The following is a 13106-nucleotide window of genomic DNA, read 5'->3' as shown; positions in this document are numbered from 1 at the left end:
GTGATGGTGTGACTTATGCAGTAAAGAGCCAGATGTATACACAGAAAGTAACTGTTTACTTTATTTTTTTTTTTTTTTTTTTTTTTTTTTTGAGACAGAGTCTCACTCTGTTGCCCGGGCTAGAGTGAGTGCCGTGGCGTCAGTCTAGCTCACAGCAACCTCAAACTCCTGGGCTTAAGCGATCCTACTGCCTCAGCCTCCCGAGTAGCTGGGACTACAGGCATGCGCCACCATGCCCGGCTAATTTTTTGTATATATATATTTTAGTTGTCCATATAATTTCTTTCTATTTTTAGTAGAGATGGGGTCTCACTCTTGCTCAGGCTGGTCTCGAACTCCTGAGCTCAAATGATCCGCCCACCTCGGCCTCCCAGAGTGCTAGGATTACAGGCGTGAGCCACCACGCCCGGCCTAACTGTTTACTTTAAATAATTTGAAGTGTGTTTAGTGTACCAGACCATCATTGTTATATGAAATATGTAACTGGCAAAGACTCATCTATATCCATTGATATAGATTTAGTATATTCTTGTTCCTACTGCCTTTGCCTCTGTTATGTAATTAATGATATGAGGAATATTGGCCTACAAATAAATAAGAAAAAGATAAAAAACCTTAATAGAAAGTGGGGAAGTTATATAATAAAAAAATACATATGGGATAATTACGAAGAAAGCTTTCTTTTTAGAGCACTGCTGAGGAGGCCTCCAAGGACAATTATTATTATGGTCATTTGATGGATGAGGTGTCCTAGAAAACTGATAACCTATAAGTAGGAGTGATTCTTGCCAGTAAATTCGTCATCACCAGATTTCCCTTCCTCTCTTTCTTTCTCCTCCATCCATCCCTTCCTCCCTCCCTTCCTTCCTTCATAATATGGAGAAAGAAAAAAAAATATGATTACTGTCTATAAGATAGCTTGATTGTTAAGTAAAATAGATCTGTTGTTTCACATGAAGTAATAGTTTGAAACTTCTGTGTTGTTTTACTAGTTTTGGGTGTATGTTTGTACATTTCTCAGATATTCATTGAAATCTATGATCACAGCATAGACAGTGCTAGGTGTGTAGGGTCAGCAACAATATGGCCCTGGGGAGTTGGAGGGTGCTGCCAGAAATGCAGAGGCTTGGGCTGTGCCCCGGATCTACTGAGTCAGAATCTGCATTGTAAGAAAACCTGCATTGTAAGGGAGCTGGTGAGTGTGTGACAGTGTGATAAGTGCTACTCTAGAGAAGGGACTAAGTGGCATGAATGTCTGCAGTCCCAGAAAATGCTACAAAAATTGGAAAGAGAAAGTTGGCTTAGGTTTCAGAACAAACAGGTCAGTGCAGAAGTGTGGAAGGAAGGTCCACTGCTAGTGTAGCAGTTTTATTTATTTTAAAAATTGACCTTAAAAAAGAATTCTCTCTTTTTTTTTTTTTTTGAGACAGAGTCTCACTCTGTTGCCCAGGCTAGAGTGAGTGCCGTGGCGTCAGCCTAGCTCACAGCAACCTCAGACTCCTGAGCTCAAGCGATCCTCCTGTCTCAGCCTCCCGAGTAGCTGGGACTACAGGCATGCGCCACCATGCCCGGCTAATTTTTTTTCTATATATATTTTTAGCTGTCCATATAATTTCTTTCTATTTTTTAGTAGAGGTGGGGTCTCGCTCTTGCTCAGGCTGGTCTCGAACTCCTGAGCTCAAACGATCCGCCCACCTCGGCCTCCCAGAGTGCTAGGATTACAGGCGTGAGCCACCGCGCCTGGCCAAGAATTCTCTTTCTGCCTATAACATAAAATGGTTCTTCGAGATTGAGACTAATTCTAATTCTTACTAATAAATTCTAAATAATTTTTACTTATTGTTTAGAAGATGGATGTTTTTTAAAAAATTAGGAAACTGTAGATATTAAATACAATGTAGTATATTATTTTTAAAAATTATTTACTTAAGTCGTTTTCTAAAAATGGGAGGGGGAACCACTAACTTAAGGTACAGATAGTACTTAATAAGAAATTTTGTCACTGTAAAGTGTTGTCTAAGAAAGGCACAATCTCAAATCAAAGAGAAGTAGCCCAGGGTTGTGGCTTCTAAGAGAAGCGTTGTCATTATTTAGAAAGAATTAGCAAAAGACCTTGTCTTTTCAACTGTGCCTCAAAAGTCAGTGTCTCCCAGAAGAATATATAATCTTCCACAGAAAATGATATGCACCTTACCTCTTGATATTTAGCCATTACCTAAAACATGTTAGGATTTAAATGAAGCCCCAGGTAAAAGCCAACAATTTTAATTAAGCAAGACCACTGAAATCAGTCTACGGAGTTTACATGGTACATTAGAGTTTTTGCAAAGTGAATTCCTCAATAGTTAGTTGTGTTGATTGTGCTGAGAAGGGAATACAAGAGTGTGCCCCTGACCATGCCCAGCTGTGATCGTGAAGTCAACCCAGGTCATGTTCTTTACCTGCTGTAGACTAAAACAAACAAGGATGGTGGGAACCAGGAGGTCGAGATTGCCCGCTGCCATAAGGGGCAGTACTTTGGAGAGCTTGCACTGGTCACAAACAAACCCAGAGCTGCTTCAGCTTATGCAGTTGGAGATGTCAAATGCTTAGGTAAGAAAAATTCTTTATGCATTAATATTTTTTCTAACTTGCAGTATTATTTTCTCCCATCAGCAAGCCTTAATTTATTCCATCAGCTCTTAACTCGCATCTCGGCCTGGACCATTTATGTGACCAATCAGAGATGGGTGAATGTATTCTTTTAGCAAACATTTCTGAGGACTGACTATAGCCTGTGAGCAAGACAGGCATACAGGCCCTCTGGCCATATGAAAAGAATAGTAATGGAGGCAGATGTTCCTGCGGGAGAACAGGGAGATAAGGTGCTGCTTGACTGTGTGAAGTCTCAAACTTACATGACCCACTCCTACTGAGTTCATATAGAAACACCTCTTTTTCCAAGTGCCCAGTGTCCCAAAGTCTAATCTTCTACACGAATGGGTATATTTAGGAAATGGTTTGCATGATGGAAATGACTTGAATTTTTAGAGAATTCATTCTCTCCCTAACCTCTTTTTAACAATGCAGTTATGGATGTACAAGCATTTGAGAGGCTTCTGGGGCCCTGCATGGACATCATGAAGAGGAACATCTCACACTACGAGGAACAACTGGTGAAGATGTTTGGCTCCAGCATGGATCTAATTGACCCCGGGCAGTAGGTGTGCCACACCCCAGAGCCTGCTCAGTGTGACACCAGAACCTTCCGGTCAGCCACAGAACACAGAAAACAGACACGACAGAACCGTTACTGCTGTTGCCACCGCTGCTGCCATTGCTGTGGTTATGGGCATTTAGAAAACTTGAAAGCACTAAAGGATGGGCAGAGGTTTGACCCACACCTCCACTTTGCTTCTGAAAGCCCATTATTAGACCACTTGTAATGATTACTCCAACCCAGTTTTTACATCTTTGGTTCAGAATGGCATGTCTCTCCAACAATTTAAGTGCCTGATACAAAGTCCAAAGTATAAACATCCTCCTTTCCTCTCTTGCTGCTACTATTGCTTTTGGAAGTTACCACAAGGTCTGCAGAAATCTATATAACTGTGGACACCTCTTCCAGTCTTTCTCAAAGGAGGAAATGTTGTAGCCTTCAATCTCTTCATTTGTCCTTTGAGAAAGTCCACATTTGTTCATGATTGCAGCCTTTGGTTTTACAGTGAAAAATGGAGGCAGTGAGATGGACGTCTGTGGTCCAGTGGCATTGTACTGCCTACTGACAACTGCGCACATTATAGCTGTCTTCACACCCACAGCGATGCTTAGGAAAAGGCCCTGCCCAGGATACTTAGGCAAAGGCCCTACCCAGGACCAGTAAGTCTGCACCCTAGAGCAGACTGAAAGGGCAACGAGACCCACGTTAGAGCAGAAAATTTGGGTTTGGCACATTTTACCTGTAGTAGAGATCCAGGAAAGGTTTTCTGGGTTGGGGGGTTTGTTTTTTAATTTCTTTAGTAGGTTTTGGTTTGTTTAACCTCTGTGCAGTTTGCATGAATGAACTATTACCCATTTAGAAGGAGCCAGGGTCTGGAAGGTTGACATAACTTTATTCAACCCAGATACTTTCTTGAGCAACTCCTGCCATTTGTTTCCAGTTGTCCCTACCTGGTATTGGCAGTATACTGGCAAGAGGTTATACTACAAAGAGAGCCCTTTCCTTCTACTCCAGAGTTGTTGCATAGTTTTGCCGTTGAATCCATCAATTTTTAAACTCTAAAGGAGAAGCTGGTTTTTTTGAAATTAGAGAAAATTATTTCTCTATTTAGGGAATTGTACTTGGACATATTCATATGTATGTATGGCATCTGTCAGCCAACTCAGGCATTCATCCTGAAGATCAACAACTCTGTTTTAAAAAATTGGCATCATTTACAATTTCATAGAATTACTGTGAAGGCCTTTCTTGTTAAGATGTTGGGATATTTGGGGTTTCAATTGTTAATCCCAGAAGAAGGTAATTTGGCTTGTATTTAAAACTTTTTTAACCTTTTAATTAGATCGAGTAGAATTCTGATGAATTATCCTAATTAGCTCTATTTCAGAATGAATTTTCTTTTCCTTCAGAATGACTTAGAATCAGATGCTATAAGGGCTACTAGGAGCGTTGTGAATGAAATTTGCGTAGAGATAAATTTGAGTGCCATGGCCAAGTTTATATTAAATGAGGAGGCCCTTTCCAATATGCTTTTTTGTTTCTTTTTATTTGTATAACTCAATAAATCCCTAAGAGATATGTGCTGGGGCTTGAGTCATTCCTGTTGTAGATAGTGATGGAGCCCATACTGTCACCTTCCACTGTCCACATAAGCTAGGCTTTCTGCTTTTGGACGGTGTGGCTCAGAAATTTCCAGAATGGATAACCCATCACAATCTTGGTAATTCCTCCATTTTCTCTTATGCTCCATGAACTGACAGCAGAAGGACTCTTTTCAGACTGCCCTAGGTAGCCTACATTGTAACTGTCAGAATTAGGAAAGGTTATAACTAATACTCCAAAACAGGCAGCTAGCACTGGTAAAGCCCGTGTGGTGATCCCACGTTTTCTTAAGGTTCTTCTTTTCTATGATGTTGCTTTATTATCAAATAAATTCAGAAAGCAGTTCTTGCACTTTAACAGACAAGAACCATACCTGTTTCTTGCAAAGGTACATTGGGCTTCAGGAGTGACACAGGTCCAGCCCCAGACCTTGTGAGGACATTGTTTAAACACCAAGCAGATACCTCCTCCTCAACCCCATGCCAGCATTATTTAGGGCTGGCTGTGAATTCTGTGCCAGAGTCACTCCTGCAGGCTGCTAGGGATGGGACTTCTCATCCCGCCCTCTCACACATCCCAGTCTAGTCTTTCTCTTCGCAGAGCCCCCCTTGACACCTCTGACTCACTGATGGTTGCTGTTTTACAGAATAGAATTGATCAGGTTTAAGACTTCTTGCTTTAACTACTAGTTGACATGGATCATCCATCCAGACCCTCACTGCATATAGGGCCCCTGGGAGCATTTAGATTGAAGAAGGGAGACTTTAAAGGGACCAGTGTGAGTGAAATAGGACATAGCCATTACCACAGTGCCAGGACATGACAGCGTTCCAATTTTTTCTGCAGCATGGGGAATCAAAGGTGGCAGACCAAGTTTGACTCAGGGCTGTGGTGTCCACATTGTCCACTTCAGGCAAGCCCTGCACTGATGGTTGAGCCTCACAGGAAAGGAGCATGTGCTAGGAAGAGATCCCTTTTTTAACTGTTTTATGTTGTTCTCTTCTATGGTTAGAGCGTCCTGCCCTCTTTTCTGGCTTTGCTGTTGATTTTAGATGGTAGAGAATATTCCTGAGAGCCTTGAATTCCAGCCTGCAGTATTGTCCTTCCTTTTGGCCCCCAGCTCATCCCACCCTTTCTCTTCTCTTGGTTGAATTCTCTGAAGGAAATGTTCATGTGCTTTTGTCCTCTTAGTCAATGGTCTTTATGTATAATTGTGTTATATATAATTGCTATAGATTCTCAGAAATCAGAGTAGAGCTTTACTTTGATCAGTTTAATGAGTGAATTCAACAGCAAAGTGGCAACAAATGGTTCTCCAGCCAGGAGAGGTTACGTTCATCCTCTGATTGCTTGGATTCTCTGCTCACAGTGGTGGCGTAGTCAGCAAGAGGTGCCACTGGTGCCCCACAGCACCCTGGGCACGCAGTGCTTTGTATGTCGTGTCATAGTGTACAAACAATCCTCTCATTTAGAAAAAGTGAAAGAGCATTTTGCACAGAGAAAAAGGAAAAAGACCCATGAATGTCATCTTTTATCTTTTGTTTTCAGTTGGCTGATGTTGGAATTTTTGTTCTTGACATGCACTTGTAAACCAATCTTGCCAAGATACGAGTTGTTTTGGTTTTTCACTATGATTACCTCTTGTTCCTCCTGTCTTGACTGCTGACGTTCCTCAATGATTCTAATGTCTATTTTATGGGAAGCAGTCTTCCCATGGGTTTCCTTTACATACTGCAGGGCTATCTTTATACATAAAAAAAAGAAAATAAAAAAAAAGGACAAAAACTGTCACTAACCTCATGGGGGATTTGCATAAAACCATTTAGCCCACCTTGTGCAAAGAGTAGATTCCTCATTGTTTTTCTAAGCTCATTGTAATAAAAAGAACTCTAATTCAGCATTATTGTGCTACCTCAAAGGTAAAAATGTTTTAAGGTCTTCTTTTGTTCCTGAGTTCTACACATAGTGTTTGAAATGTCTCTCAATTGGAATTATTTTTTAAATCATTGGGGTGAATCTTATTTTAACCTGTTTTACACTTGTATTTTAATCTCAAGTAATTGGAAAGTGATCAATTCTTGCTCTGTAGTTTTAAAGATATAATTAAAGTCATTGAGAATTAAATCATTGTTTGCCGTAAACAAGGTTGGGTTTTTTAAAAAGGAAACTCTAGGACTTGGCTTCACTCTTGATTAATAAAGGCTGACAAATCATGTCTGACTTTCTGGTGCAGTCATGTGTTTGCCCTGTCGTTTCAGGGCTCCAGGCCATCACAGCACTAACCTGGCAGATACACTGTTGGGAATTGGGTATGAGCCCTTGGAAATCAGGGAGGAGACCTGAGCATATGTACTAGTCAGAGTTCTCCAGAGAAGCGATCAGTCAATAGGGTGTGGTGTGTGTATGTGTGTAAAGAAAGAGATTATCAGGAATTGGGTCACACAGTTATGGAGGCAGGCAAGTCCCAAGATCTGCAGGGTGAATCTACGAGCTAACGACCCAGGAGAGCTGATGGTTTAGTTCCAGTGCAAGTCCAAAGACCTGAGATCCAGGAGAGCTGATGTAGTTCTTGTCCAAAGACCAGCAGGCCAAGACCCAGGAGGAGTTGATGTTTCAGGTAGAGTCCAAAGGCAGGAAAAAAGCCAATGTCCCAGATCAAAGGCAGTCAGGAAGGAGAATTCTCTTTTACTTGGGGAAGGGTCAGCCTTTTTGTTCTATTCAGGCCTTCAACTGATTGGATGGGGCCCACCCACATTAGGGAGGGCAGTCTGCTTTGCTCAGTTGACCAATTTAAATGTTAGTCTCATCCAAAAGCATCCTCACAGAAACACTTAGAATAATGTTTGACCAAATATCTGGGGACCCTCATGGCCCAGTAAAGTTGACACATAAAATTAACCACCACATGGTACTTGAACTGCTGGGATGATGTGCAAGGGTATCCAATATACCCCTTGCTAAGAAGATGAACTCACCAATGAAATCCAGTAGAAAACATCTCCTTTCTAACAGTATTACTTATTTCACTCTATGTAACATGGCTATAACCAGAACTAGCAAGAATGATGTGCCAGCCCATTGTACCTATAATTTCTTTCCAGGTGGCCAAAGGAAGCTCATTCTATAGTAAAGCTATGTTCTGTTTTATCTTGCCCTCATTTAGACAGAGACACCTGCCTATACCAAAGGGCCAAGTGGTGGGAACATATGAAATACCCACCTAGGGCCCAAGAAACTGGTAGCTAAATGCTCTCAAAGCCAAACTGGTCTTCTTTCAAAAGTGGCCAGACGCAGTGGCTAACACCTGAAATCCTAGCACTCTGGGAGGCTGAGGCAGGAAGACTGCCAAGGCAAGAGGTCAGGAGTTTGAGACTAGCCTGAGCAAGAGTGAGACCCTGTCTCTATAAGAAAAAAATAGAAAAATTAGCCGACCATGGTGGTGTGTGCCTATAGTCCAGCTACTTAGGAGGCTGAGGCAGGAGGATCACTTGAGCCCAGGAGTTTAAGGTGGCGGTGAGCTATGATGACACCATTGCACTCTAAATGGGGTGACAGAGACTCTGTCTCAAAAAAAAAAAAAACGTGATTTGGTTTTGGTGGTGGTATTGCTATGACTCAAGAAGTTCTAGTATGGAAAACAGGATGGAGATTGCTCAAAGAACTAAAAGTAGACCTACCATTTGATGCAGCAATCCCACTACTGGATATTTACCCAAAGGGAAAAAAGCCATTTTCATTTTGCCAAAAAAAGACACTTTGCACTTGAATTTTTATTGCAGCACAATATACAATCACAAAGATGACCCAAGTGCCCATCAATTCATAAGTGAATTAATAAAATGTGATATATATATATATATGTATACCATGGAGTACTACTGAGCCATAAAAAATGAATTAATACCTTTTATAAGAACCTGGATGAAACTGGAGACCAGTGAAGTATCACAAGAATGGAAAAACAAATACCACATGTATTCACTATTAAATTGGAACTAACCAATCAGCACTCATGAACACTTGGGGAAGTAAAACTCAATAGAAATCAAGCAGGTAGGAGTGGGGAGGAGGGGATAGGTGAAATCACACCTAACTGGGTGATGGGTACATTTAAACTTTGACTCAAGCTGTACAATATCAATCTATGTAACCAAAACATTTGTACCCCTGTAATATTCTGAAATTTTAAAAAAATGTTATAGGATAATGTCAAGATAACATCATCCACAGTCTCAGCATTACATGAGGATTTTTTTTTTCCTTTTTAAGAGACAGGATCTCTCTCTGTTGCCCAGGCTGGAGTGCAGTAATGCGATCATAGCTTGCTGCAGCCTCAAGCTCCTGGGCTCAAGCAATCCTCTTGCCTCAGCCTCCTGAGTAGCTGGGATTGTGCCAGTGGCATGATTTTTTTTTGTGGAGACAGAGTCTCGCTATGTTGCCCACGCTAGGACTTTGCTTTCTACATTAGTATGTTCTAACAGGAAGCTAGAAATTTGTCCGATCAAAGTTACCTTATTTTATCCTCAGTAATCTTAGCGAATCACTTAATTTTATAACAACAGAATTAAAACTGTTACAATATGGAATGAAATTAGGGTCATTTAATAAGTTAAGTATAAATTTTGCTTCCTTTACACATCCTCTCTAAAGACAAATGTCCCATCACGATTATGGCCAGTGATACATACTATTTGTTACCTGTTTTTGGATATGCAAATAAAATGCAGAGTGTCAACCAAGAACCAGTTGTGAATTCAGATAAGTATTACCAAGTTCTGAATTGGAATGTCAGAAGTTAGGTCTGACTAAGCTCATTTTTTCATTGAATAAATCCCTATGACCAGCCATGGACATTCTGACACTGTGTTTAAACCCCAGGAATTAGCAACAGTAATGAAATAGTACTGAGGTCCACCAGGGGCTTCCTGGACCTTTCCTTCTGGCCTGATGGAGTTTATCCTTCACATTTCCAGACTCAGCAGCCCCAATCTCTCACTTCAAGGATGATTAAAACCAGTATCTGCTGTCCTTGGTCACGGGGTTTTTCTCTCTCTGGGCTGTCATCGCCCCTTCATAAAATGCATGGTCTAGGCACAAGAATGTGATTTCCCTCACTGCTCTACCTTACATCATGTAATTCTGGTTGCAGAAACATCCTGAAAGCTGTGAAAGGAGAAAGGCTAGATTTAAGATGTGAAGGACTCCTCCCAGGTGGGTACTTCTCTGTAATTGTCATTTTTTTTTTTTAAGAGACAGGGTCTCACTCTTCACCCAGGCTCTATCATAGCTCACTGCAGCCTTGAATTCCTGGGCTCCGGCGATCCTCCTGCCTCAGCCTCCTGAATAGCTGGGACTACAGGTGTTTGCCACCATGCTCGGCTAATTGTTGTATTTTTTGTGAAGATGAAGTCTTGCTTTGTTGCCCAGGCTGGTTTTGAACTCCTGAACTCAAGCTATCTTCCCACCTTATCCTTCTGAAGTGCTGGGATTACAGGTGTGAGCCACTGCACCTGGCCAGAAATTGTTATCTTTATACATCATGAGAAATGTTGGCAGTGATGCCTTTCTGACCTCATTTGCCTTCTGTGATGACAAGTGCTAAGAATCAAAATTTTTCTGAAGGTGTCTCTGTTGTATGACATTTCCTTCCCAACCAGAATTCTTGATCCTGTGGGTACTTCTTTCTATTCTATAAAACCAGTTGTCTGGCTTATCCTTCAATACACACAGTTAAGCAGTGCCCAGCCCATTTATACACCATAGGCTACCCAGGTCAGAGTGTAAAACCAGAGGAGGACTGGGAGCTACCCCAGACACTAGGAAAGCCAGCACAACTCTTCACCAGTCTATCCTAATAGGCAGGAGAACAGACATTTGCCATTTAGCTCTTGGGGAAGGCAGTTGAAACAAGGTATCAGCCAAATTCCCATAGCCTTCTTGGCCATGAACCCACTCCTTCCTCCCTCTGCAGAACTACACTGAGCCCAGGGGCAAAGGTCACTGTATACTCTGCGAGAAACTAGGATCCAGCATCCCCTTTCTGGCTAGGTCCTCCAACCCCCAGAAGAAGGGCTGAGGGGTGTGCAGTTATTTTTGTTTAGTAAACTAGTAAAAATGAGGAAGAACTGAAGTCCAGACCCATCAGATAAGCAAACCACACTTTACTGTATAACATCCAATCATGGTCATACCGACATTTGCATTCTGAAACTGCTGGCGTGGGCATGAGAGACGCCTACAGTACAAACACTCCCAGGTCTGCTGTGAGCTCAGCACCTGCAACTGAAGGGAGACCTGAAGCGGGCGGGAAGAGGTCTTTGAAACAGATAGGCATCAGTCCCCGGTCAGCACGTGAGCAGCGGCGCTGCAACTTGCCACTTCGGCCAGCAGGGGCCGGGCTGTCCCCGCGCTGCCTCCGGCTCCTGGCATCCTTTCCCTGGATTGTGCAGCCAGCACCTTAACTGGAGTGAGAAATGAGGCTGCGCGCAGTCTCAGGGACCCCGCTGACGCCCCAAGTCTCAGCAAGGATCCCAGATTGGGGGGCTGTTCCGCAGGCAGCTGCAGCCGTGGCAGCGCTGGAGCCCAGAGCTCTTTCCCGACCATGGCGTAGCTGGGTGGAAGAGCATGTAACCCTCAGACCCCGAGCTGGGTCGGGGCACAGCCCCTGCCTAAGAACCTGAGATGGTTCCACTCGGCTGGCAGCTCCTGGCTGAGGCCGGCCAGCCGAGGACAGGTTGGTGCCCTACTCCTGCCTTTAGGCTTTCCAGTCTAAGAAGGCGGCAGGCTTATACGAAGGCGTCCATTCCCGCTGCTCCTAGCTTTTGCCAGAAGGCCTTCCCCTACCTGGGCTGGGCCAAGACCCAGCTACAGTACGGAGACTGGGGTCCAGTCGCTGGTGTGGTCTCTGCTCTTGTGCTCACTTCTCCGCCTTACGGCAAAATCAGCCTCCGCTCCCTGACGCAGAGCCGGCCTCATAACTGAAAACCAAGAAGGGTTTCCTTTGCACAGGGGAACTATTAGGTTACTAAGTTGGAAATGTCCAATTTCCTTAAGTACTAAGTTTGACAGTTGATAACTCTGACATTTCACTATGACACGTCCTTTTTTTGGCGTGTGATTATCTTTCAACTTTTTTTTGGAGCAATTTTTGTGAAACCATCAATAAGTCAAAAATTCGTGTTTTTAATATGAGTTCCTTCATGGAACCAATGCAGCACAGACAGCTCAAAATATCAACAAAGTGTTCTGGAAAGGATGTGGCTAATGAATTCACAGTACTGCCAATGGTTTGAGAAATTCCATTCTGGTGATTTTAATCTTGAAAATGAGCCACATGGGCGACATGAGACCAAGGCGGATAATGATGAGCTGAAAGCTGTAGTGGAAGCAAATCCTTCTCAACCTACATGTAAATTAGCAGCAAGTTTGATGTTATTATTCCAGAAATATTGGACTATTTGAAACAAATGGGCAAGGTAAAGAAGCTGGATAGATGGGTAGGTACCACGTGAATTAAAGAGCTTGCCTGTCTTTGCTGTCACAACATAAAGGTGAACCATTTCTACACTGTATTGTTATGTGTGATGAAAAATGGATTCTTTTTGACAATCACAAGCATTCAGCACAATGGCTGGATAAAGAAAAAGTGCCAAAACACAGTCCAAACCCGAATATTCATCAGAAAAAGCTAATGGTGTGTGTTTTGGTGGTCCAGTGCTGGTATTATCCACTTCATGAAACCTGGTTGATCGATTACAGCAGATGTGTACTGCAACCAGTTGGACAAAATGATGAGGATGCTTGCAATTAAGCAGCCGAGATTGGTCATTAGAAACAGGCCAATCCTCTTGCAAGACAGTGCTCAACCACAAGTTGCACAAACAACACTGCTCAAACTACAACAGCTGGACTTGGAAATTCTCTGTCATCCACCGTATTCACCAGACCTTGCACCAACTGACTACCACTTCTTCTAGGCTTTGGACCACTTCTTTTTTTTTTTTTTTTGAGACAGAGTCTCACTCTGTTGCCTAGGCTAGAGTGAGTGCCATGGCATCAGCCTAGCTCACAGCAACCTCAAACTCCTGAGCTCAAAGGATCCTCCTGTCTCAGCCTCCCGAGTAGCTGGGACTACAGACATGCGCCACCATGCCCGGCTAATTTTTTCTATATATATTTTTAGCTGTCCATATGATTTCTTTCTATTTTTAGTAGAGGTGGGGTCTCGCTCTTGCTCAGGCTGGTCTCGAACTCCTGAGCTCAAACGATCCGCCCACCTCGGCCTCCCAGAGTGCTAGGATTACAG

General features: G+C 42.8%; 1 protein-coding gene across 3 annotated transcripts in view; it reads left to right on the top strand.

The window, feature by feature from the left end:
* PRKAR2A (protein kinase cAMP-dependent type II regulatory subunit alpha) overlaps positions 1 to 6780 on the top strand; it is a 93920-nt gene extending 87140 nt beyond the window's left edge. For all 3 annotated transcript variants that reach the window (XM_069473620.1, XM_069473619.1, XM_069473618.1), the window contains 2 exons: positions 2451 to 2592; positions 3070 to 6780. In XM_069473620.1, coding sequence (XP_069329721.1) covers positions 2451 to 2592; positions 3070 to 3203 — 276 coding nt within the window. In that variant the 3' untranslated portion in view covers positions 3204 to 6780. The remainder of the gene's footprint in view (positions 1 to 2450; positions 2593 to 3069) is intronic.
* Positions 6781 to 13106: the final 6326 nt, after the last annotated feature.

Source organism: Eulemur rufifrons, chromosome 7 (assembly GCF_041146395.1).
Source record: "Eulemur rufifrons isolate Redbay chromosome 7, OSU_ERuf_1, whole genome shotgun sequence".
NCBI lineage: Eukaryota > Metazoa > Chordata > Mammalia > Primates > Lemuridae > Eulemur > Eulemur rufifrons.
Note: the sequence above shows the minus strand (reverse complement) of the source record. Positions and strands in the feature narration are given on the sequence as shown.